This window comes from Pteronotus mesoamericanus, unplaced genomic scaffold (assembly GCF_021234165.1).
Source record: "Pteronotus mesoamericanus isolate MK-2021 breed Mesoamerican mustached bat unplaced genomic scaffold, CSHL_Meso_final contig_164, whole genome shotgun sequence".
Taxonomy (NCBI): Eukaryota; Metazoa; Chordata; class Mammalia; order Chiroptera; family Mormoopidae; genus Pteronotus; species Pteronotus mesoamericanus.
This window is the reverse complement of record NW_026555065.1, coordinates 22,783,570-22,810,583: the sequence shown is the minus strand read 5'-3', so window position 1 is coordinate 22,810,583 and position 27,014 is coordinate 22,783,570. Positions and strand designations below refer to the sequence as shown.

The following is a 27,014-nucleotide window of genomic DNA, read 5'->3' as shown; positions in this document are numbered from 1 at the left end:
CCCCTAGCAGTGCTGGGTGCCCTTTCAACGCCACTCATATTGTTGTACCAATAGGCTCCTCCTTTACCTTGCATGGTTTGGAGAAGAGAACGTGTCTCCTAAGAGTTGAAACAGAAATCTGAGGGGCCCGGCTTTCACCAACTTGAATTGAACTACATGTGCATTCCTGAGCCAAGTTCTGTGACCAGCAGGATGAAATACTCTAAGTGGCTCAAGCCAACCAGGGCCCACCCTGGAAAGAGAGGGTAGGGGTCTACCTCATGGCTCAGACTGCGGTGGGGGGACATAGGGGGTGCTCCGCAAAGGAGATTCTAGGTCTGGAAACCAAAACGTAGAAGAGTGCCAGGGGGGATACCCAGAAGTCTGCTATGGGCGGTCCACACCTGTGAGGTTCGTCGAGAGGAAGGAGCAGTCCCAGCCAGCCAGGTCCCCCCAGCACTACTACGCCTTCTTTTTTGTATGGGGAGAGGGACTCGTGGCAGGACTGCTCCTTTGAGAGTGCTCAGTGACTCCCTGGTCCATCCCCGGGAGGGCTCACCTCCAAGGCCCCCTCTAAGTTGTGACTTCGGTCACTCTCGGTTGGGGCTGTAGCTTCCCCTGGGGGCCTGCTCCCACACCCGGCCTTGGCCCCGAGTGGATGGAGCTGCTTTCTTTATAAAGAAGCCCCATTTTGGGAGTCTCCCACCCAGAGAGGACACAGGAAGTCGGGGGTCACAGGGATGGTGTGCAGAGAGGGCGCCCCACCCCCTAACTCCTCTGCCTGGCGTCAGAATGGATGACAGGGATCCCCGCTTTACCTCAGAGACGGCTGCACGCAGTCCCTGGGCAACCAGAGCCAGTGGAGGGAAAGGTAGTGATTTTTTTTTTCAGAAGTTTATTAATCAGTAGACTGACTTCTTTGGTTGACACTTCTAAACAAGATTACAAAAAAAAAAAAAAAGATTAAAAAAAGAAGCGTTGTGTATTAACTGCATTGGCTGATTGACACATAACCTGACATACTCTTAAATTAGGCCCATGTTTACCTGAATACTCAGTGGTTATCTGTCCCTAAAAATGTTATTCTTCTGCCCCATTCCATGGCAGAAATGAACAGTGCCTGTTAAATGCTCTCCTTATCGTCAAGGCGACTTGTCCGGGGTACTGGATGCCAGGCACGACTGGTACAAGACCTCCCCAGTGTGGCGGGGAGGCAGCTCCGTGGGAGGGCCGGCAGGCCACTGGGAAGGACTGAGGTCCAGGCGGTCGGGCTGAGCTCTGCCAAAGCCCCTGCTGTGAGGTGGTGCAGGGGCGGGGGTTGCGGGGAGAACAGGAGCATTTTGCTTCCCTTCTCATGCTCTCTGACCCACCTGGACACCTTGTCCCATGATAATAGAATAAGAATTCAACTCTTCAAGGCCCGCCATCCTGCGGGAGGAACCATAGCCTCAAGTCCAAAGAAGCCGTTGCTGCATATTGGCAAGTGTTCCAAGGAGAACCCAGTCTAGCCCTGGAGAAGCGAAGGCCAACCGACTGAATGATTATCCCCACGGGGAGGGACCCTGCCTTGGCCTAACCAAGTGCACGGGGAGAAAGGGACCAATTTTCAATGCTGGGCTGGGGAAGGCTGAAGCAGGCTGGACGTCTGCCCTTCGCTGTGGAGCTGGGGCGTTTGGGTGGGTCTTAGTGCCTGTTTTTACAGAGGGGTTCAGCCTCACTCGCAGGCTTACATTTGGGAACTCAGCTTCGGGATGGGTAGCTCAAGTTTTCATTTTTCCCCCTCAACTCCAGAGGATTGTGTAATGTGACAAGCATGTGCTTTGTAGAAACTACATTTTCTTCTGTGGAATCATGGAGAGCAGAAAGGTAGATTTTTAGAGCTAGAGTTTACCTGCTTCCACCCTCCCAACCATGTTAACACTGTGGGGAGGGGGTACTTTGACAGTCGGGTAGGTGTGGGAGGGTAGATCTTGCTGCCCCCTGCCCTGCTACGCTGGGGTGGGGATAATGGGTGTTTTGGACACAGACTAAAGGAACTGTGTGGGAGTCTTGGGAGGACATGGGTCCTCACTTGGGTGCCATCCCTTATGTTTTCCAGTGTTTTTCTTTGCAATCAATTCCAATGACTTCATGTTGTAAGAGAATTTACTAAGAAACGTGAACATCCGATTTTTTTCCTTTTTCCTCAGCAGGGAAAGGATTCGGCTGCCAGATGTTCTACCAGCTGAGGGCATGGGGCGAGGGGTTGGATCCCAATACCATGTTTCCTTCCACAGAGAAACCAGAAACCTCAGTCATTGGCTCCTGAAAACAGTTTTCTTATATGTCTCTACATAGACAACACTTGGCCATATCTACATATGTACATGTTGACAAGTGTCAAAAATACATATTCATGTGACATATATGTGCATATATTTATCTTTATATATGACAATTCAATAGAGTTAAAGAAGCAAGATAATTCTGAATGGGAAATCAGCTAAGTTTGGCATCGCTAAACCTATGGACAAATGAACTCTCTCCTTGCCTCTCAGTTTTGCCCTTCGGTGGGCGCCACTGTGCTCACACACTTGGGCAGTCCTCCCGCCGTCACAGAACCGCCTGCTCGTGTTCCAGGACTGAGTTGTAAATGTCTCCTTTCTCCATATCTAATTAATTTAAAAGTGCTCAGTAAGGATAAAAACCATGCTATGCATTGATTTCCCTTAAAAGTATTTAGAAAGCAAGAGAGGGGAGGGTGAGGGCTGGCATCTGGATACACGCTTTTCTAAAGTAAAAAATTTCTTTGGAGCCCACAATTCTGACCTTGATGTCACAGGTAACATAAAAAAAAAAAAAGTGGTTTTTGGAAGGCTCAGGTGGGACTGCTCTGATTTCACTCATTTCTGGCGCCGGCAGGGCCCCACGCCGGGCGGCCATCATTATGTCGTGCGCCTCTCCTTTACCGCACGGGTAAAGTGCTGGAGCCCATGGGGCGGGAGTGAGCACGGACCACCCCCTCTGACGCAGGCATCGGAGTGAACGGTTCTGAGGGGCCTACACCCGGGACTTGGGAGAGAGCCCTCAGGAACCAGTGTAGAGGGGCATTCGTGATATGAACCACACAGCTTTTTTGAAGAAAATGTTTTATACGAAAGATTCCATCGTATTTCTAGATAAAGTTTTTTATGCTTTAAGAAAAAAACCGCACCAAAACTGGACATCATTAAAATGCCTTTTTTAAAAAATAAAAAGTGCCCAATGCTAGTGGACTGACTTCTACGTGACAGCTCAGGGCAGGCTGGATCCTCATTCCCCTCTGTCCACAGGCCCAGGACGCTGCATTCACCAGGACATGCTTTTGCTGAGTTTAAATCCTGCCATTGACCAAGAGCCTTGGGGACAGGTAACAAGTGTAAGTGACAACTGGGGAGAACTACCTCTTTCCCTTACTATAGTTTAAGCACAATAAAGAGACTTCGCTACAAATTATTGGACAGACCAGTGAGAAAAGCTAATCTTCAGATTTCAACATGACTTGAAATGAATACTAGAAATCTTGGCAGGACTAATAAATTATTAATTCCCAATTCTTCATGAAATACCACTTTGCTGGGAAGACCCCGGGGCGGTGGGGCGGTGAGCAGGGAGCTGGGACGGACGCTCTCTGCGGCCTGGCTGCCCCTCCGCTTGGGCCTGAGGGAGGCATGGGGCGCGTGCAGACTCCGTGCTGCCCTCTTTCAAACCTGGGGCAGCAATCACCTTCTCTTTGGTAAAGAGTTTGGAGAGAACAGAAACCCTATCTGCTATATATATATATATGTATATATATATATATATATATATATATATATATATATTCTATAGCATTCTATAGCAGGAAACAAAATAAATAACATCCTTTCTGCTCCCTCAGGTTGCCCTGAGGGACAAACAGGCCCGCGGTGATGTGCGGTCCAGGGGAGCCCGGCAGACTCCTGCTGCAGCGGCACCCACCCCCCGGCTCCCACCCCGAGCTCCGGGGGCTCCCGCCGGCCCGCCTCCACACTCGCGTCTCTCCAGGCTTCTGAGTACTCTTTGGTCAATTTCTCTTTCTTCTCCACCCTACAATCTCCTTATCTGCTCCCCACCCCCAATATTTTAATAAAAACTCAGGGAATTTGGGAGGTGGAAGGACCTCATCTGGTGTCCATTCTACAGGTGGGGAAACTGAGGCACAGAGAGGGTGGTGCCTTGCCCAGGGTCACTCAGTGAGTCAGTGACAGCAAGGGCCTCAGGCCCAAGTCCCAGGATTCGCACCCCACACCACCTGCCCTGTGGGTGGCCTGCCCCTCAGTCAGCCTTCTGAAAGGACTTCCTGTGAGAGGGGGGCACCAGATGGGGGGGCAGGCTGTTGGGCAGCTCGTAGCCGTCCAGCTTGATCTTGATGAGGTGCTTGGCCAGCGCGAACTCCTCCTCGTCCAGCATGCCATCGCAGTCACAGTCGGCCAGCTTCCAGATCTTGCCCAGGACGCTGTTGGGCAGCTTGGAGGTCACCATTTCCTTTTTGGCGTTGACGCCCGATATCTTGCCATTGACAGGGGACAGTGTATAGAAGAGCTCGTCGTAGACGGGCTTGTCTTTGGCCACAACCCATTCCTCCTCATCGGCGCCCTCCTTGGCGCCCTCCCCGTAGCCCTGGTTGAAGGGGCCCTCGGCGGTGCCATCGAAGGCGCCGCCCTGCACAAGCTGTGTGGGCATGTTCAGCTCCTCCTGGCTGATGAGGCTCATCAGGGACGAGATCTTGTTGGTCAGCATGTTGTCCACAGCCTCGATCAGCTTGGGCTTCAGCGAGTGGAATTTGGTGAAGTCATAGCTCTCGAGCTGTTCCTGCAGAAGGAGAAACCACAGACTTGGTTACATGCCCTCTCTTCAGGGGGATAACGGGGGGGGGGGGGGGTAGCTGAGGGACAGGAACTTCCCCTTGAAGCAGACACTCCACTCTGTACTCGGGGCTGTTCCAGAGTTCTCTCTTCCAGCACTTGCCAGACACAGGAGTGGCTTTTGGAACAAGAAATAGATGCATGGGATGCACCTTTTGCTCCAGGAGCTCATCTCTGCTGGTGGCTGTATGACTGGCAGCAACCGCTTAGGGCTTTAAGACGACAACATGCCCTCGCCCTGCCTTTTTCTTTTTTTAGTCCTCTAGAGAGTCACTGTTTTCTCTGTTACGACATACCTCAGTCGATCTTAACAGAGCTGGGAATAAAGAAGGATGAGATTAATAGCCGTTCTTCACAGGGAGCGCCTGGGGCGTCCTGGTGGAGTCAAGACAAGAGCCTAGGCCTCCTGCCCCTCGGCTAGTGTTCCTTGTGCTATGACATGAAGCTGTGGCAGAGGGACTTATTTAGGTGAAACAATTAAGGATGTTGTTTTTGAATCAACCTTTGAAAATGTTACAAATGTTACTTAAGTTATAAACAGGTAAAAGTTGAAACTGGTAAGAGGGAGCAGAGCGGGGATGGGGAAGGTGCGTGTGAATGCAGCCAAAGCTGAGGATACCAGTCAAGCCAGGTCAGGTTGCAGCCCCGCCTCCCAGGAGAACTGGCCTATCAGTAGGCAGAGCAGCGGGAGCACAGGTTCCAGAGAGACAAGGCAATTGTCCGGCCAGGACTAGAGCCAACCATCAATGCCACAGAGGCTCTGAGAATGGCTGGGTAGAAATGTTCCTCCCACCTCAGGTCTCCTTGGTTACTCACTTATCCACCCACCCACCCATCCATCCATCCACCCATCTGGCATGTATTAGGGGCCAGAGATATAAACATGCACAGCCAGAGCCTGTCTCTCAGGGAGCCTATGCTTTAGTAGAGGAAGGACACAAGTATTTTGTTCTTGTCTGCTTTCAAAAAGGGTTGGCTTAGCTTATAGTGAAAATGTTAACACGAAATAGATGTCATTAGAAAAGGAAAAGCCAAGTAATTAAAAGGGAGAGGACAGGAATGAGCACATCAGACAAGAAAAGCTGCTGTTTCTCAGCTGCCCTGGCTGGGATCGGCGGGAGGAGGATCGCGCCCCCTCCTTGTCTGAAGGGAGAAACCACCTGTTCATCTCGAACATTCTCTTGTCCTGAAGTGTGAGAGATATTGAGGTCTTTTTATGAGGGGCCTCAAAGATATAGTGGAAAATGTCTTCAACAGAGTTTTGTAAAAAAAAATTCCAGGCATGGCAGCTGGGACAACTCTGGAGGGCCTGGTGTGTAGTTATCGGGGGAAGAGGCAGGGAGACTCCTCGAGAGGTTTTGCATCCCCTTTAGACCTGACTGTTGGGGTACAAGTGATATAGTAGGTAGTTAGAAAGCAAGCAAGCTTTGTGTTATCATAAATATCACACTTTTATTTTTAAAATTTTGGGGGGAAAAACCAGTATACAAAAATAAAAAATCACTTCAATCCCGTCACCCAGGGAGAACCTGCTAATATATTTGAGGTATAGCCATTTTTATAAAAACATACACAGACACACACATTTTAACTGAAATAAGACCACAGTGTTTAACAACCTGCATTTAAAAGAAATAATGTATTATATCTTTCCATCATATTAATTTTTACACAAACTTATTCTTTTTTAGTAATGTTCCTAAACTATTTTTTGCAAAGACTGTATTCACTGAAATCTGTTCCTCAGTCTGTGTTCAGCTAGAGTTTTGACAGTCATTTCCTTGAATGTCAGGAGCTAAAACAAAAAAAAACAAAAACAAAACCCCAAGACCAACCAACCAACCAGCCAGCCAACCAAAACCAACAAAAAAATATCCCACCTCTCTGTCTTTGCAGAATTGCTCTGTTCTGGGGCAGTCCTTCTATGCTTAGCCAGGCTTGCACTGAACCTAGGAATTGGCCTGATACATAACCTTATTCTTAATAGTTACATAATACCAAATTTATAGATAAGCCACTGTCATTTATGATGTTTAGGTTGTTTCCAATGGAGAACCAAAATTGCGGTCTCTAGGGCATACCAGCAGGGCAGACATTCTATGCTGTTCATTTAGAAGTAGAGCCTTTAGCTTTAGGTGGCAGAGGGGACAGAACTGAAAGCTAAACTGCCTGACATCATGTCCAGAGAGGCACCTTCAATACTTTGTTAGCCACAAACTCGGCAGCTGTCAAGTCTCACTGGGCTGGGCTGACGTCAGTGTGTGGCCTGCCCTCGGCCTAGAGCAGCGGGCGGTACAGGCCGGGTTTCTAGAACGCATTCCTTCATCCTTACGGACAGACTGTGGACACCTGCATGTCACCCCAACATCAGCACCAAACATCAGCTGCCAACAGCTGAGTCATCCAAGGGGACTGAGACGGGAAAGCGTGGGAGGAGGAAAGCAGGCAGCCTACACAAAAATCCGAGTGCTGCCGGGTAAACAAGGCTGGCTTCCCCTGGGTGCACAAGCACCCGATTTCCTCATGAACGAGCCTGGGCTCTGAGCACACACAGGGCCCTTGTGGTGTCCGCCCAAACTTTCCACTCTCCTCTAGGGGACGTGGGTCCAGACCGCCAACCTCTGGAAAGCTGGCAAGGGGAAATGGCCACATATTTGGAGGAGTGGACAGGAAGCAGCAGCTGCAGTCATTTCCGCCCTGGAGGGCACAGAGGAAATACACTCCGCATGCCCATTCCTGCGCTCCCCGACGCCCCAGGCCTGACCAGGGAGTGCGGGGCACAAAGTAAACCACTGCCCTCCCTGTCCTCCACCAGGGCGGCTCCAAAACAGAAATCTTTTCAATGGGATGAATATACCCTGAGAATTTAAAGATTTACTCATCAACAATTGCATCTGTAAAAGCCACCAACCCGGGATCCCAAAACTCAAAGGTCAATTACGGGCCCAGTCTCCAAGGGCTGTCTCTTGCTGACTCCAAAGATTCACCAGAAGCAGTTTTCAAATCCAGGGAGGGTCTGGGCAGCTGGGGGGTGGCTCTGCTGCCCTCTGCTGCTGAAATGCTGCCAAATCCTCAGCTATGGGGGCCAAATTCTCCTTGGAGGACTACCGAGTCAGCACTAAAGGGAGCCTTGCTAGTGTTCTCCTTGTTTTCCAGTATGGACACATCAGTGTGGCAAATCAGGCTCCATCCCAAAAGGACAGGGTGGACACAGGGAGTTTTACCAGCAGGTCACAGGTATCTCCCGGCACGAGGCAAAAGCCTTTAAAGTACACTCAACTCGTTATGGCTAAGAGTCAGCCAGGCCAGTGTGGTCTGTGAGAGCACAGGGAGAACAGAGACTTACAGCTGGCCCCGGTGAGCTCTCCGAGTGACCCTGAGAGGTGCAAAGATCATGATGAATCGTTGCCAAGTTTAACCCGACCCGATCCCAGATGCAGGTGAAGTGAGGTCAAATGCCTGTGTTTAGAGGAAGTCAGATGATCAACAGACTCAGGGATGACAGAGGCCCTGACCTACACCGTGACCCCGACTCCCACCCCCACCCGCTTCCTGGGTGACAATAAACCAGCCTGGAGTACCAGGTGATTGTGAGCACACCTTACAGGCTCCGGGCCTGTCTTGTTCTCCGGGGAGCCCCTGAAGGGACGGGAGCGGTGTGATCAGGGCCCTGCTAGTTTCCCAAGGGAGAAGCCTCTTCTGGTTCCCAGGGGTTTGCTCTGGAAACTGCTGGTCTCTAAGGCCCGTGAGAGTCAGAATCAGGGCTGGACCAGGGTCTGAGGGAGTCACTGCCCTGGAGCCTGCTGGGATGTGCATGTGAACGGAAGAGAGGGGCTCTGTAGCAAACCCGACAAGCTCAGTGGCCAAGAGGAACTCACAGGACATCTAGTGCGTAGTCACAATCCGGGCCTGCAGATTCCTTAAGAAAAGGTTAATTTTGTGCCTTACGGGAGCCCTGTCCATCGTTTTGTGCGCTGGGATAATATGCCTTTAGAACGTCAGTAACTGTCTTCGTACGCCCCTCGGAGGAGGCACAGCCACCTGCACCAGGCGGGGGCTGCCAGCAACTCCTATGGTTACCTCGTTGTCCCTGACCTTCCCTATGTACTGGGACGTTCAGTGTCCTGTACCTACTAATGGAAAACAAATATGTGTCTACTTTCCTTTTTATCCAGTCCTAGAGATTGCCCCGCTTTGCTTTCTCCTGTCTCCTTAGTCTACCAGAATGGATTTCATAGAACCTTCCTTACATTTTCTCCTTTGATTCTAAGTGTATAAAAAGAATTGTAAAACTGCCATTCTTTGGCGCATTTTCTCAATCTGTTGAGATTTTGCTTCTGGCTGGTCCTCAGTTTTTTTTTCTCAAATAAACTCTCAAAATTTTTTTTCCTATAGGCTTGGACTTTCTTTCATTGACAGAAATATATACTAACTTAAGAACAAACTCATTCAAAACATATTCATTGAGGTGCTGGGGATACGGCAGGGAAGAGGACAGGGCCGCTGCCCCGCGGAGGCTCAGCTTTATGAGGAAGGGAGTCCCGAAGTCACAGGCAATGAGTACGTTAATTAATGAGACTGAAGCACAGCAGTGCTCTGCGGTACCAAGGAGCACGTGTCCCAACAACAAGCTTTGCTGCCCAAAGCTTCATTGCCAACCACAGTCATAGTGGCAAAGACCATAATCCACAACATATACCCCATTGGGGCAGAGATTTTTGCCATTAGTTTCTTTTTGTTCATTGATTTATTCTGGGGCCTGGACTACTGCCAGACCACGGTAGGCCTAATTAGTCTTTCTGGGGTGCGTGAATGAGTGAACACAGGCGAACGGGGCATCTGTCAGGTGGAACTCCTCGGTCCCAGTCCTAGGGCACTCAGGTGTCCACTGAATGTGCTAAGGAACCTGGTGTGGGGACTGACCCACCGGGTTTCCAGTGGATGACACCGGGCTTCCAGTGTCATCCAGCAAACAGGGTTGTGCCTGCTCCTGAGCCCACAGTGAGGGGGCACACGGCTCCCTTGTTTTCTTCTCCAGGGGCTGTCCTTCCGCCCCACCTTTGGTGTCCTCTGACCCGGCCAGGCCCAGGCTAACGTGGTCACCAGTGGCTCTGGTCACAGTGTGCTCCCTATGTCAGGGGAGCTCGCTGGGGAAGCGGGGGAAGGCCCTGGGGGAAGGCGTGTAGCAGCCCCGCGTGGGCGCGGTGGTGCCTCAGGTCTGGGGGACAGCACTGACCTGTGGGCAGGGCACGGTGGCAGCCTCAGCAGGTTAATGAGCCACCGGAGCCCCACTAGGCCATGCTGGGCATGGTTTTCAGTTCCTTCGAGAAACCAATTCCCCTTTGAAAATCTCTAAAGGACGCCGGGAAACAGGTGTCCCCAGTTTGGTCATGGAATGCAGGGCATAAACCAAGGGCATTAAAGTGGAATCTGCTCAGGAAGATGCTCCAAGAGGCTCCTCAAATTAGCCAACTTGTGACTAGGAAAAAAAAAAGAAAAGCAATTCATCTCCTAAGCACAGGAACACTCGTTTATGAGAGAACACAGGTGTTTCTGTACTTATCCTGAAGCCGGCTAAGCCATTTTGACCAGGTCACGTATACCAGAGACACTCGCCCTGGGCCCTGCCATTGTAACAGTAAGTACAACCCACTCCTCTTAGAGGGGGTACTTATATGAAGTTTACATTAATGGACATGTCCCCTCCAGCTGCCTGTTGGTACCTGCCCCCTGTCTGTCTCTCCCCTTCCGAGGCAGGCAGGCAGCTCACGGGCCCAGCCGGCCGGCTGCGTGCTTTAAACTGCACTCTCACGTCAGTGCTGTCTTCCCCTGCGGCTCCGGGCGCCGCCAGCGTGTGGCGTGCCCTGTTTGGCCTATGTAGTATTCTTTGAAAGGTTGAGCCAAAATGTGAAAACCAGGGGACTTTAGAGGTTTCCAGGCCTGCACTCCAGCAGGGCAGCGACCACCAGGCAGAACAGGGCCTTCCTGGGGGGGGGGGGGGAGGCTCGAACCTCCAGTCTGCCCCCACCATGGCCCCCCACAAGTTCTCACTTTGCTTGTACAATTGATTTCTTCCTCATAGAGACACACTTCTAGGAACCCACCTCTCTATCAAACATGAGGAAATAAGAGGTAGCCAGAGCGGGCGGCACAGGTCCTGTCCGCCCGGCCGGCCTCCCCGGCTCACGTCACCGGCTGCAGCCCTGTGGGGGCATCGCTCGCCCCCCAGAGGCCTGTGGCCCCAGTGTAGGCAGGTCCTGCCCTGGGCAAGAAGGTGGTCAGTCTGGCTGTGTGAGGATGATTTTCTTGTCCAACGCGAGGACCTGTCTGCCTCGCTCGGAAGGGTGTGCTCAGCATTGATGTGTTCATCCAACACCACTGCGGGGTGGTGGGCACACTGGTCAGGCCAGGGCGGCGGAACGCAGCTCCCACTTGGGCTCATCTGGGGCTGCCCACACATAACTCAGGGAGACCCTGAAATCTGGCCTAAGGCTGCCCTACATGGACATTTAGGCAAAGCCCTCAGTGGGCACTGTGTCCCAGTGTTGTCTAGCCGTGTCCACGGCCTCCGACTGATCTGAGCCTGCAGCACCGATGCTGCCTGAGCACATAATCCCACAGCGCAGGGCCGGCCTGCGGGGGCAGCCTGGGGGCCTCCAGGGTCACTCCCAGCTCTAATTCCCTTAAGGTTCTGGGATTCCAAAAAGCAGGCATCACCCCAACATCAAAATGATCTGGAACAGAGCCTGAGAGGATGGCTCATATAATTTTTTTCACATGAGCTTAATTAACTTCATGAAATGTGTCCCTTCTTGTTTCAGTGTTCCAGGAGGCAGGCAACTTCCGCCCTATTCACTGCAGCCCGCTGTCACGGGTCACCATCAGGAAGATGACTTCATTGCATCCTCCCCCGTCCTAAACCATGAAACCATGCTTGCCCAGCGACCAGCCGGCAAGGTGGCGGTGCCCGTCCGCCCTGTCCATGCCACTGTGACGGGCTCTGTACCTGCATTGCCTTGACCTCTGGGAAGTCCCCTGCAGAAATCTGGTATTCTCGCTGCAGCTGAATGTAGATTTCTGGCAACCGGCTGATGAGCTCTCTTTTCTTGTTTTCCTTCCCAAAAACACTCGGCATCTCCTTCTTCAGGTGGCTGATGATATAGGCGTGTACCTGTAGGGGTATGTGTCAGTGAGGATGTGGCATTTACAAGTGCACCAGAAGGATAAACAAGGTGGCATCTTACATGCATGGAAACACACAGCAGGCGCCCCTGCGGAGCCATGGCCCTCGGGACAGGAGGAGGGCAAGGCCTGGGGGAGCGGATGGGGGGAATCATCGGTCTGGCTCTGGACATGGGGAATGCGAAGTCTATGAGGTACAGAGGGGGAGCGGGCTCAGGGTGGCTGGAAGGGAGGGCCAGAGCTTGGGAGAGGGCTGGAGTAGGGGTGGTGCCAGGGCCACAGGAGTAGATGAGAGCACTCGGGAAAAGTGAGCAGAGAAAACCCCTCCCATTAAGGGTCGGGAGGGGAAAGAGTTGGGAAAAGACCTCGGGATGTGGACTGTGGCAGATAAGGGCTGTGGGAGGGCAGATCCAGGGAAGAGGCGATGTTGGAGTTGGGCCCTAAAGAACAGGTAGGATGTGTGGGGGAGGGGAGGGCCACGCGTGGATGGCGGTGTGGAGGTACCACGCTGGGCCACACCTGGGCAGTGCCGAGTACGAGGCAGCAGCGCAGGCTTGGGTGGGGGAAGGCTCTGCTTGGGGAGCTAGGAGCTGATGGAGGCTGTGGAACGACACCGCTACCCTAGTACTGTGCTAATAATGATTCTGGCCGAGCAGAGAGGCAGGAATAATGCCTTCAGCTCCCGGCTTTCCAGGCAGGCTGATGAGGCCTGGCTGGGTAAGGGGTGGTGGCAAGGCCGGGTTGCACAGATTTCCCCTGGAGCCCTGTCCTAAGCCGCATCCCCGAGGAAGGGCGGCTGACTTGGAGTCGTCCTGTGGCGACAGGTCAGTGGTGCCTCTTCTGTGTCTGTGGGGAGTCAGCAGGATGGGCGGGGTGGGGGTGGGAAAGATCTTAGTTCTGGTGATTAACCAGAAGACCTAAAGGGAGTTCCACCGGGGCCAGTGCCCAGGAACAGCAGGAAATGAAACTGGAGCTGATGTCAGCGGCTGGTTGCACGGAAACGTGTGCCCAGTGAGCAGTCACATGAGAATTCCCGTAACCTTCCTGTGAACAGTGGAAAGCCCGAGATCTCCACCAGTGGCACTGAGGTCACTTTTGCACGGGATGAGCTGCCTGGGCCCCGGATGGACAGCAGAAGCTCTCTCAGGGGGAGGGACCCCCAGAAACCCTGATCACAAGCGGGCAGCAGGCCCAACTAGAACCCAGGGGGCGGCAAGTCCTGCTTGGCCTATGTCACCACCTTCCTTAACATCGCACACTTCCAGATTTTCCAACTTTAGGACCTTAAGAAGTGTTCGTTACAGAAGTTCTCTTTGTGTATCGAGAATTCTACAGGGTGATTTAGAAGTCAAGAGAATAACTAAAACAAGAAAGGATGAAAAACAGAGCAGTGATTACAGAACAAAAATGACTATGTAACTAAGGAAAATCCTATTAAAGAAAACAGACTTGTACTATAATCTTGTGGAAGAGTGGAAATTAAATAAAGGGGTTACGCAGATACATCCCACAGTTCAGCTGAGGGCCTCTGTGCATAGATACACACTGGGCACAGCCACGCCGTTCTGCTAGGACTTGAACACAAAAATAAGTGCAGAGGGCAAACACTGGCTTGCTCGGACCAGACAGTGCCAGCTTTTCCATTCCCATAAAGGTCATTTTTACATAAGCACACATTGTGCTGCCTGGCTCTTGCTATACATATAGTTTGGGAGAGTTGATTCTAAACTTTCTGTCACTAGTAAACTTGTCTCTCTACTTATTTTTCAAATTAAAACAATTTATAACATTTACATGATTCTTTGAGATAGAGAAACCAAAAGTTTGGGAATCCTTTATTTAGAGTAATGGGCTTTAACTACACTCCTGAGGATATGATGAATAAGTGGTAAGACTAGTCATTTCCTTGCCTTGGAGAGAGAGGCCTGACTTCGTATGGATGTGGCTGGGGAGGGCTCTGGGTGGCCCTGAAGGACTTGGAGGGGCTGCCATATTTAATCAGGGAGAACCAGCTGCTCACCGGGGGTCCTTGCCTCATTTCCTCGGCCTCAGCCCTCCTGGAGCCTCTGGACTGAACCTGTGGATACAGCTCCCTTCCACGCCCAGACCTGACCCGCTCTGGAGCCAGCCCCAGCGCAAGTAGGAAGTTCCATGGCTGCTCAGTCTCCCATCTACAACAGCTTCTCACCAACACCTCCCCCGCCCCTACCCCTGACGAGCTCAGGCCTGGGGCAGCTGCCAGGCCCCTGCAGGGTTCCCTAAGACCTCCTCACCATCTACTGTTGTGCATCGCAGAGTTTCCAGGCCCCCGCTCAGGGAACGCTGACTCCCTACCCAGCCCCTGGCCTTCTAGGGTTGGTACCCTGTTCCTGAGCACTTCCTGGTACCCAGGGGTCTGCTGTACCTGGGCTGAACTGCAGGTGATGTGCACCTACCACAGCTCTCTACCCACCGCCTGGCACCTGCTCCCTGACCTCAGCCCTCATGGTGTTCAGTGGCTGATGACTGAAGCTGCTGAATAACGAGACACCTTTGGACACCAGGCCTCCAGGGTTCTGTCATAACTGGGGCAGTTTTTGTGTCAATCCCTGACTCCCTCCTCTTCCTCCCACCTGCGTGCTGCTGCCTGAGTCATGACCCTCAGGTGACCTACTCATGCTCTCAACCTCAGCCTCCACTTCCAGGAAGCTCCACTGGCCTGTTTTGTGGAAGTTTCCAATTGTGCCATCTCTGCATGGCCACCCCTCTCCTGCCCTTCCCTGGGCATCCTGAGGCAATAATGCAGGGTCATATTCCAAGAATGGGCTCCGCATCGAAGAAGCTTATCAGCCCTGGCTGGTGTTGCTCAGTGGATTGAGTGCCGGCCTGCAAACTGAAGGGTCATCGGTTCAGTTCCCAGTCAGGGCACATGCCTGGGTTGAGGGCCAGGTCCCCAGTAGGGGGCACTTGAGAGGCAACCACACACTGGTATTTCTCCCCATCTCTTTCTCCTTCCCTTCCTTTCTCTCTAAAAATAATAAAATAAAATCTTAAAAAAAAAAAAGCTGATCAAGTTACAAGGTAAATTATAATCCTTAGAATCATGGCATATTAAATCTGGTAAGGAGCCCCTGTGTCTAGGTGAACAGCAGATTCCAGGAAATTCATATGACTTACTCAAGGTCATACAGCTAGTTAGAGGGTGTAGACACTACCATTCAACTGCCTCAGCCCTGTCCTTACAGAATTGCTGTCTGTGAGAATAAATTAAAACCTTACTGAAGCTGCTGGAAATCTGAAATTCAAAATGAACTGCATCCTATAGAAAACTGTGGAAAACTTTGAGGTTGGCTTCTGATTGTTCCTAACTGCTAGGGAAGCTTTGGAAGGTCACATACTCTACCCTTACACACACAAGGAACGAATACACTATGACACACAACACTGTGAACACGATGTGGGTAAAGACTGCAATCTTCTGGCAGGATGGCACCTTGTCATTTTCTAAGGACTCCTGGTAAACAGAGAGCACAGCTGGCATGCCTGAAATCCCCAATGTCAACGTCAACAAAAGTCCTTATGCGTCAAAGGTGTCTCTCCAAATAAATGCTGGATAGAGAGCCAGATGAGGCGACGGTCCTGTGGAAGGAGGTGGAAACAGTCTAACACCTTTTATTCTTCATAATGAGAGAAAACTCATTGAGAAGAAGAGAAATGGGAAAGAGAAGAGGGAGCAGAGGGAGAAGAGGGGGAGGCAGGACAAGACCTGGAATTGGAAGGCGAGGGTCAGGCCCTGTCGCCTCTGCCCACTCACTGAGCAACTTGAGGAGGGTTGTCTAATCCCCAGCCTCAGCTTGCTCATTTGCAATTTGGAAATTACAACCCTTACCTCACAGGGAGGGTTAAAATCAAGAGGATATGGATTTGAATGCACTATGTCCACTAGACAGAGGAGTAAAAATGTCACATTTTATTGACTAATGGTCAAAGACCAGTAGCTGGAAGGATAATGCCAGAAGACTCATGGCTATTTAGTCCTTACTGACTAATTAATAACCTCTCCATATTTGAATAGTAACATATGAATTTAAGTCCCAAGTGCTTCATTCACAAGTGAAGGACTTTGCACCTTGGGCGCTTTTTAAACATTCTTATCTTGTCCAATTTGCCCATTCCGTTGTATTAAACTGAAAAAGCCCGGAATGTCAATTTTTTCTCTGGGCTAATAACTCAATGAGCAGAAAGAGATGTCCTCCCTTTAAATGAACATGAATTGACAGATAGTTCACATATCGACTCTGTCACAACTGCATCAATTGTGTCCTGTGACAAGTGTTTCTATATACCTAGGACTGGGAAGGATGTACTCAGAGTGATACTGGACATGTCCACTCTAGACTCGGAGGGCAACCCTGGCTGTGAGTACTAGAAGCATCCAGTGCTCATGGTGAGTAGAAGTGGAAATGCTCATGGAATCTGAATACTGGGGAGCAGCTCGGGGTGGGGGGGTCAGTCTGGGAAAATATGATTCTACACTCTGCAAGCCTAACAGCCTGTTGGAGACCTGCATCTTTGTAGGCCCAGCTGGAATCTTGCAAAGAGCACTTAACATCAGGGGATCAGTGCATTTTTAAAGTGGATTTATGATGATATAGAAATTCAGTTCATAAAGACCCAAGAGAAGCAGAGTGTGAGACTGTGCAAGGCAGAGAAAAGCAGCTGATAGGCTTCTACTTGAGTGAGGTTTTGCTGGTCTGTTGAAGTCACAGCTGGCACTGACAGCCACTGGATTCTGAACAGCTTAACGGGGACTGGAGGGGACCCACTCAGTCATCTGAGGTCAACCTTCAAATAAACAGGCTTCCCTACACAGGCTCAAGCACAGACACACACATCCACAGCAGCTCAGGACTGCCGACTGAGTTATTTTTAGAAGCCTCATGGCGGACTCGTCCTCATCAGCTACTGTGGAAAGACCCGTGCACACCTTAACCTCATTTCTCCACAGAAGGAAGTGACAGTGCAGACACCAGAAAGCTGGGCTCCGCACGGTACACGTGACCAAGAAGGGAACATGTTTTGAAGATGAAATTAAATGCCACAAAACTACAGTGAACCCTGAAAATCACTGACCTCTCCCTTTCCTTCTCATTTTTAGTTGTTTCTTCCTCAAAATGTTGGCTCATTTTTTGTTGAGCAAAGATCTCCAAATAGGAGGGAACCTTTCCTATTCTTGGACAATGTGTTTAAAAAGGGTGAGCTCTGAGAGAGAACTGGCCTCAATTTTTACTTTTGTGTATTTATCCCATAAAACACTACCATTTCTTTAATTTGGTTATTTTATTTATAGCTGAATTCAACTAAATTATATTTTCTAAACTACTTATTGGATCTTTCCCCAAATAGTTTACTTTAAAGAATCATGAAACAAACCCTGACTGGCATCTTAGACTGTGAATACTCTTCAAAGAGTGAGGTCTACTGACATCCGAAGATTCATTCTTTGAGGCTAACTAAAAACCCACTCCAAAGGTTTCCTGTCATTTAAAATAGAGAGCTGTGAAAAAATATATAAATAGAAAAAATCAGAAAATCATTACATTTAAAGAGCTCTTTGGTAAGAGTGGCATTTGTCATATTATTAAAGTATCATCTTTATGACACCAAGAGTTTGATTAATGTAGCACCGGCAGGACGTTACCCCACTTGTTTTATTTCTGGATGGGTCATGAATCTGCCTGACTGTGGTGTTCTATAAATAGACACACTCCATACCCCAACTCAGATCTGACACCTCCTAGGCGACATCTGAAAACACATCCTTTGCAGGTTTTCGAAGTGTCAGCTCGATAAACCTCTGAACTTTTGTATGGTTTCTGTGGATAGAGAATTTTATGGAAAAAAAAGAATGGCAGATTAAAGCGGAAAGCAAAGATACACATAGGAAGGAGCAATAGATGCCGTCCACCCTGGATTTCGGGCGAACGCTTTCCAGGCCCAGCAGTTAAACCGACTGAGGTATGATTCTAAATTTTGTGACTTACAGGCTGGGAAGCCTTGTGCCACCTTTCTGAGCTTCAGTTCCCTTGTGAGAGAAATGAAGACAGTGCCCAACTCTGTGCAGTTATTGACTGGATCAGACAAAATAACACAGTAATGCAAACCATAATGCTTCTGGAATGCTGCAGGCCCTTAGAAAGGGTTGACTTGCAAAAGGAAAACTGGGCCAAGAGAAATAAAGATTAATATACCAAAATCAAAGAACATTTTTAAGAAATAAATACAGCAAAGAGAAAAATGCAGGAGGCTCCTTATCCATTTAAGCAACAACTAGTTCACAAATGGCCATGACACTGCAGATGGTAAAGTGATGGCATCGAAGGGCACTGTGCTGAGTTCTCCTTCTTACCCTTGCCCGCCCGAGGCTGTCTCCTGGCCCCCGCACAGCATGGTGCTGTCCTGGGAGCACGCAGGCACTGAGAAGCTCAGGCTGGAACTTCTGTACTTCAAGCATATTTTTTAATGAAAAGGAACAATTCTCAGGGAGAAAACAAAAATGACAAGCTTTTTTCCTAGAAGTAAGCTCAGCAAGTTGACCGCCCCCTGCCCCTGTCCACACAGGGCCTTCATTGTTCCTGTGTCTGTCCGGGGCCATACGCTGGGCCTCTCCAGACCCAGGCCGAGCTGGCCCACTCGGAGGGCCCAAGGCTCAAGGACGGCAGAAAGTCCCACGCCCATGGCACTCCCAGTGAGTGAGCCCTCGGCTCTTTTTTCCTTTGTATGACTGAATACAGCTGCGTTTGCAGTCACTAGGATCTCAACAATAAGTGAATTAAATATGTCCATGTGCATTTAAGAGTAATTCCAAAAGATTCTGAAATCTGCAAAGGCTATGACATGATTTACCAGCCTTGGTTATAAGACAATGTTGGGCAATGTGGGCCCTGAAGGTTAAGTTCAGCTGTATCAGCTGCAGAAAAGAAATACCACATGCCAACGGGTCACCAAATGGACAGAATCAGGCTTCCTGCCACTAAGCATTAGGCCCAGAGCAAGCAGGAGAGACAAATCATTTCAGGGGAGCTGCAAGTACATGGACTGACAAACTGGGTTTGCAGAACTGGAATAAAAGTGGCTGTAGTTCCAGAAAGGAAGCCGCTTGTAGCAGGAAGAAAGACTCCATAGCAGTGACTCACAGGAGAACCAGTGACCACAGACTAGCTGAGCGAGAGGGGAGGAGGGCATGAGCCTGCACAGGGACGGAGCTGGGGAGAGGACAGGAGCTGACAGGGGTACTGCTGTACGTGGGGCGCGGCAGCCAGGGACGCCCTTCATTGACCCAGGAGAGATGCTGCTGTGCGAGCACACCGCCGTGAAGAGAGGCTGCTGAGGAGCGATCAGATGAGGCGGTGTCAGAAGGCTGGTCGCCCTCAGTGAACCCTCCTGCCTTCCCTGGCCAGGGCCCTCCTCAGAGGACAGTGTCCTCACCCCCGCAGCACACAGCTCGCTATTCTGTAACGGGTTGGCTGCCACCCTCCCCCACCTGACTCGGCTCTCCAGCCCTGGCCCGGCGGCTCTGAGCAACTGTCGGCTGAATGAGGCAAAGGAGTGGAGGTATGCATACCCCAAAGCCACACCAGAAGCCACCCTGTGTGCAGCCAGAGGATGTGGGAGGGGACAGGTTCTTTGCCTCTAGAAGACAAGGGGAATGAGCTGACCTTGCCTCTGGACCAGGGTACCAGTGGCGCGGGAGAGGCAGGCCTGTGGACTGTTGACTGAAGTGATGAGGCCAAAGCAGAAGGCTAGAATAAGGAACAGGGGGGCTGTCTGTTGGTCCTGGCGTTGTCACTAATGGGTTAGGGACCCTGGAGAAACCACTTACTGTGCCTTGCCCTTGTAAAATTAGGGAGATTGGGGAATCAGGAAAGACGTCTGGTTCAGAAACCCAGTTGCTCATCACCTAGGGAGCTTTACACACACACACACACACACACACATGCACGCACACGTGCGTGCAGCCCTCCCTCCACCTCCCTGCCCTGAATCAGAAGCTCTGGCGTAGGGTCTGGGAATTTACATTGGTTAATGCTCCTGGGTGCTTCTGATGGTCTCTGGGACTAAAACCCTGGAGGCATTTTCAGCACTAAGGACAAAGATTTTATGAAATGCACACATATTTAAAAGAATTTCTCCTATACTTTTTCTTAGAGGGGCTTCATGCTTTTCTCTCCTCAGAGATGTGACAGAATTGACTTTACTTACTTGCAGGCAGTCAGGCTACCACTCAGCCCGTCAGGCACACCCTCCTGGGGCTGCTCAGAGGCTCAGCGACAGGTGGGGGAGCCAGGGCCGCTGTACACACGCTCACAGGCACAGCCAAGAATGGGGACAGGGAGGGTATGACCCGGAAGCTGGCTAGGTTAGACTGAGCCGACCTTCCTTCTAGGGTTCCTCTGGGTCCAGGCAGTGACTTCAGGTTCTATGTCACAGGCACAGGGTGACTAGCGGTGGCCTCTCAGTACGGCACTAGTCCCATCTACACCACCTCTCCCCAGTTCTGCTGGTTATGTTTCCATTGTCCTAACAGTGTTTTCCAACCGATGTGCTGCAAGAATTTTTAAAACATGCAACACCTGACTATTTACTCAGGAGTACTTACCTTTTTCCCCTTAGATTGTCAAATAAAAATATAACAACAGCCAACACGACAATAGCCATCCAGTGTGAATGAATCAAAATTACACTGATTTTTTTTTTGTCTGATTGGCAAAAAATATAGTTTTTGGTGTGCCACAGAATTTTAGTAATTAGTTTACATGCACCATGAGGTGAAAAAGGTTGAAAATCTCTGTCCTAACTTAACAGTAGCTTCCAGGTAGAAAGTGCACTGATCCCTTCCCTCGCCGTGTGCCAGGTGCTGTACCAAGTGCTTTGCAAGCCCTGTTACCCTGAATCCTCACAAGCACCATGTGGCGTGCTCTTCCTATCTTCATTTTACAGATCAGAAAACAGGGTTTGGAAAGTTAAGCCATTTGCCCAAGGTCAGGGAGCTAGGAGCCAGAATCTAAACCTGGACACTGATCTCAAGGACACAGGCTCTCTTCTAACCTATGACAGTTTCTGTTTCCTATGTCTCCTGGCATGGGGCGTGTCCCACCTGCTTTCTCTTAGAGAGGAGAGTGTGGGACGTGTCCCCTGCCTGAGTCCGCCGCCCCGGGGCATGTGCTGGCTTACCTTGGCCAGTCTGGCTCGCTTGATGAGGTCGTTGAGTTTGCGCACTGCTGCCTTCTGGGGGAGGCTCTGTATATCTCTGAAGAGGTCCTGGGCCTCAGCCTCAAAGAGCCTGCGGTTGTCAGTGTTCTGCAGGGGCTGTGCCCAGAAGGAGCCGATATAGACGCGCAGCACCTCGGGCGTGTTGATGACCTTGCCCAGGGACCACATGAGGGCCCCATAGACACGCATCAGCTGCTGCGTGTCCACTTGGTCGGCCTTGTTCAGCACCACGCGGATCTTGTCATCCTGGCCTCGGAAGGCCTTGATGGCCTCTGAGAACTCGTCTGAGATGTCCAGTTTGTGAGCATCAAAGAGCAGGATGATCCTGTCAACCCGCTCAGCGAACCACTGCAGGACCTGGCAGAAGTCGTACCCTAGGTAGAGAGAGGAGCATGTCAGTACAGCCACTGCTGCGTGTGGGAGGCAGGTTTAACGAGAGGGCCTGGGAATCACTGGTTTCCAGCAGTGGCCAGGGAGAGAGCCTGTCTCCAAGCTGGAGGCTGTGGGGTCCTTGTGACCTGAAAATCACTTCAAACGGGGTCCCCTGGATTGGATGGATCTAGTTAATGTTGGGGTTCCTAGGAGTCCCTCTGTGGGAAGAAACAGGGAATAGAAAGGGGCTCACGGTCAGTTTGGGCATTGTTTGCTTCTGTATCTATAATTTCATTTAGTCCTCACAAGTCTCTTATTTCACCTACCACTGTCCTTTGGATCAATGGAAAAGATAATCGGTGGCTCTATAAAACCACAGGCCATTCTTACTTCTATCAGAGTCTCACTTTTCTGAAAGTATCAGAGATGGAGAAGGAAGAAAACCTGGAAGCCACTTGGAGCACCACTGGGCACCCAGTGAGCACAGCAAAAGAAGAACTGTCTCCTCTAAACCCAAGTTTTTAAGAGTGTTAAGGAGGTCAAAGGTTAGGCTGGCTGCAAATGTGACCGATATTTATCATTTGGACTATTTATATCTTAAGGATGTTGTAAATATTTTTAAAAATTTTGTCTCACAGCCATTCTATGAAATGATCTCTTGCCAATTTCTTCTTTAAAATGGCTAGGCTCACCACCAATTCTGTTTAGTTTGTTTTGGCCACATACCAATATGCTTCAAATCATGCAGTTAAGTCAACACTCCGCTCAGCCTGCGGTCAAGACTTCAGGCATTTCCCCAGGGAGCAGAGTCCCGTGAAAAGCAAACAAGGGGAGGCCAGTTGGACAAGGTTTATTTTTAATCTCAGCCTGATTACCGGTAGCTGTGGAATCAGAGCTTGGATGGCACCTTCCTCGACTCCTGCTTTAGTCCTTGTGTCCCTTATTTTATATTTTGAAAACTTCCAAACACCTAAAGTCCAGATAATCATAACATGAATGTTGATATACTCACCAGGTAACTTTAATAAATTATGACACTTGGCCTTGTTCGCTTCGGATTCTTTAAAAAATTTAAGTCTAGTTTATTTATATATAACAGACGAACTAGATTTTCACTTGTCAAAATAGGCCAATCTCTGAAAAACTCGTGAGTGAAAAAATCAATTTTAAAAGGATACGGGCAGTGTGGTAACATTCAGGTAAAATGCTAAAAAACAAAGCAATACACAAGAGCCTGTGGGTACATCCTGCAGCACAAATACAAAGACATTAACACCCATCTAGGGATATTGGGAGCTAGGGAGCTAAGATGGATGAGAGCACATCTAGAGGACAGTGGTCCACTAGACAGAAATAAAGGGGGTCCGTGCACTCAAGCTTCCATGAAATTTGAAGAGCAGGTGTAAGGGGAGGAGTGGAACAAGCAAACTGGACACAGACACATTTTAGTTAAGAAATGCAAATGTTCAGCAATGCTGAAGCCCCCTGTGCACCAGTCCCCGAGCCTTTTACTCAACCCTCGCCCACAAAACCACCGCCCAAAAGTAGTAGTTATCGCCCAAATGCATTATTTATCATCACCACGCCTGTCGGTGTACTCTCAGGGCACGTGGTTCACTTCTCTATTCTGCCCCACTCCCTGATTCCCTAGGGGTGAGCAGGACAAAGGCAGTTCTCGGAAAGGGGGCCCCAGGTCACTTTCATTGCTGTCAGCAGCTGGTTGAGAACAGAGAAAAAGCAAAGGCCTATTGAAAGGGTCACACGGTGGCATGAAGATTCAGAGTCAAGATTTCACTCGGAGCTCTGTCCCTGTGAGGCCAGAACAAGCTGTCTCCCAAGGTAACAGTGAGTGGTTCTGTCATCCAAGACCAACTTGTGGGCCAGATCCCCAGATCCCAGTCGTAGATCCCCAGCAGATGAAGGAGGGTTCCCTAGGAAGACACCTTAGAACCACCCTCCAGAAGAACCTGCCTGTCCTTGCTTTTCCTATAGTGAGGATTGACTTCTCTCTCTGACCCAAACATCCTCTCACTCAGTCTCGTTTGTGACAAAAATCAGGTAGCTGAAGGTTCAGAAACAGGTTAAAGAAAATCTGTGTCGGTTTTACACCGAAATAGACACGAATTGTGGTTTGGTGAACACCCTTCCTGTTGGGGTAGGGGGTTCCTTATGGGCCAAAGAAGCTGCAGGCGTGGCAGACAGTCCCTCACCTCACACATTGGCAGGTTGGGGTACATACAGGTGGTCTAGAATCAGACAATTGTCACCTTCCGCCAGAGTAGGCTGTAGACTCCTGAGGGAGTGGTGCAGACACAGAGAGAAAGAGACTTTATTCATAGTGGTGGTGGCTTCCTGACCTAGTTTTTCAACCCAGTTCTCCAACGTTCTCATTAATTCTATGAATGACCTTATCTTCTGGAATATTCTTTTTCCGCTTAAGTCAGCCAGAATCAGCTTCTTTGGTTTGCTACCAAGAGCCCTGATTGGTAAATAACTTTTCTCATATTTAAATATTTCTGGATTCTGGATGCTTCTTACAATCAGTGTCAAAGGAAACTTGCCACGCCAGCAACTGCTGCCACTGGTGCACCTGCAAACCCAGCCATGCAGACACGCATCTCTTCCTCTGAGGGCTGCCTGGGTTGAGGGGCTGGTCTTGATAGAACCACAAGTGTGTAAGCTTTAACTTAAATTTGGGTTCCTAATAGTTTTATATTTTAAAAGTCTTTTAAAAATACTTCATTCCAATGCTTTGGTGCAGCAGAAAAGCTACTGGGCACTGAGCTGCCAGATGTAAGTTTACTATAAGTGAATCCATTGCTCCTCTCTGGAGAAACGGCTGCACATGCATATTCTCTTGTTTTAAAATAACAATGAGCCCTGACTGGTGTGGCTCAGTGGATTGAGAGCCTGCCTACCAACCAAAAGGTCACTGGTTCAACTGCCAGTCAGGGCACATGCGTGGGTTGTGGGCCAGGTCGCCAGTAGGGGGCACACAAGAGGTAACCACACATTGCTATTTCTCTCCCTCTCTTCTTCCCATCCCTTCTTTCTAAAAGTAAATAAATAAATCGTTAAAAAAAATAAAATAAGAATGAGAGCTTAATAAGATTTAAGTAGTACAGGTAAGTAGAACAGTGTTTGTCACGGGCAAGTGTAAAAGAACCACTTGTCAGACATCAGGCAATGCAATCAAAGGTGAAGAAATCACCTGTGTCCCAGAATACAGCAGAGAATTATCAAAGCTGGGAAAGGCTGGTTTACTCAGGTCCCCCGCCCCCACCACAGTTTTTATTATTATTCATTGGCATTAAGTTTATTCACATGGTTGTGAAACCATCATCACCACCCCCAGATCCCTTTTCATCTTCCCAAACTGGAGCCCTGTACAGGATTTGTTTTTCTGTGACTGGCTTAACTTCACTTCAACATAATGTCTTCAAGGCGCATCCATGTTGTAGCATGTGTCAGAATTTCCTTCTTTTAAGGCCGAATAGTTCTGCTCAATTATTCCATCTTCATGATATAAGATGGGCACCAAATACCTATCTACCAAGAGGTTCTGACTGATTTTTACAAAATGATTTAACTTATGATATTTAGTCTGCTTGAATAAAGGCAGAAAGAAAACAATGATTCGGAAGGAGTTAGTGACCACTGATTCTCAAAGTGTGGTCTTATCAGAATCCAGTAAGAGGCTTGCTTAAAACTTAGACACCCAGTCCCTCCCTAGAACCCCAGAATCTAAATCTCTGGGGTTGGGCTTGGTGAGCTGCATTTTATAAGCTCCCCAGCCGATTCTGCTGCCTGGTAGAGCTTGAGAACCACTGCCTTAGGGTGAATACTAAGGCATGGATGGCAGATATGTCTATATTACTGTTAGTTGGCAAAACAAAACACATTTAAAGTAGTTTATTTTTATTATAAAAAAGTTATCAATAGATGGTTAGATGGTACATCATAGAATTGAAGAAAAAATGGAATATGAATCTGCTAATTTGAAGATGGACTTTAAAATTCATGAAAGCTCCCCTATCGTTGCTCATGCTGGGCCTTGGCCCTGGCAAGTCGTTCCTCTCTGGTTTAGGACCAGGAAGTCCAGCCCGAATCCTCCTCATTCTTCAAAACATGTGGGTAACCCTTGATACCACTTACATACTACTGAACCCTTACATACTACTTAACTTCTTTAAGCCCCAATTTTCTCATCTGTAAAATAAGGTTATTGAGTGATTTCATAAGAAAATGCTTTTAACATGCTCAATATAGTCTTGAGACTTAGTAAACTTTCAATCAGCCTAAGCTGTGTTATTATTTCTGCTCTCTCCTCTGCTGTAGGTAGACTTAAATGTTCCCTCTCCTGAGCTCCCAGAGCCCTCTGCTCATGCCCCATCACACCACATTACACAGTGTGTTACCATCAGATGCATGTACGGGGCTCTCTCATTAGACCATAAATTCTTTAACTGCAAGGACCATCACGTCTTCCTCATGGTTGCACGAGACAGTGGTTATCAGTGTGGGCTTTGGGCTCAGGCTGCCTGGGATCAAATCCTGGCTTCATGACTTACTAGTTTTGTGACTGGGACAAGTTATTTAACCTACTCTATGCCTCCTTTCCTTATCTGGAAAACAGAGTTAATAATAGTATCCACATACCTCATGGGGCCCCAGAGTTAATATATGTGAAGCATTTAGAATCATCTTGGCACCTGGAAAGCTCACCAAAATGTTATCTACTAGTTATTTTTGAAATTTTTGTATCCAGTGCCCAGTGCAGGGTGCAAGGTGCAATAAATATTTGTTGAAGGATGCCTGGCTGGGCAAAGTATAGTCAGCAGCCATGGAAAGAAACAAAATTAATTAGTGTAAAGGTGACAATGCAACGATGCATGAGCCAACTGAGTGGACCAGTGCTCAGAATATAGCTAATAGAAGATACCCACTGAGCAGGGAACCACTCATATTTTATAAATAGAGCTAGTGGACTCACAAAGACCCAGTGGCCCTTCTTTTCTTGCTTGTGAAACAGACAGACTTCTACCAATTGGTCTTAAAGACCCCAGGTTGCACCTAAAATAAATCTATGATTCCATCACGGACGCTTCCTGGCTTAAGAAAATCCAGTGTATACCCATGCTGGCTGGGAAAACTCAGGGCATACGCTGTACTCAGGAGGAGGAAAGCAGTGAATTTTCCCAAAGATTCTGTTACAGAAGGTGGTCAGGGTCCAGTTAACATGAGGTAGGTCTGTGGCAGAACTACAGCCTGAAACAAGGTTGAAAACCAGAGGTCCTCAGATTGAACATGGCCCCTGGCTGCTCC

General features: G+C 49.3%; 1 protein-coding gene across 1 annotated transcript in view; it reads right to left on the bottom strand.

Annotated features, from left to right (window-relative positions):
- Nucleotides 1-3,839: 3,839 nt before the first annotated feature.
- The window catches only part of EHD4 (EH domain containing 4), a 68,883-nt gene continuing 45,708 nt past the window's right edge, over nt 3,840-27,014 (bottom strand). Inside the window, exons 4-6 of the mRNA XM_054565553.1 lie at nt 21,279-21,691; nt 11,890-12,054; nt 3,840-4,830 (exon numbers count right to left, since the gene is read on the bottom strand). Of these exons, the coding sequence (XP_054421528.1) occupies nt 4,294-4,830; nt 11,890-12,054; nt 21,279-21,691 (1,115 nt within the window). The 3' untranslated portion in view covers nt 3,840-4,293. The remainder of the gene's footprint in view (nt 4,831-11,889; nt 12,055-21,278; nt 21,692-27,014) is intronic.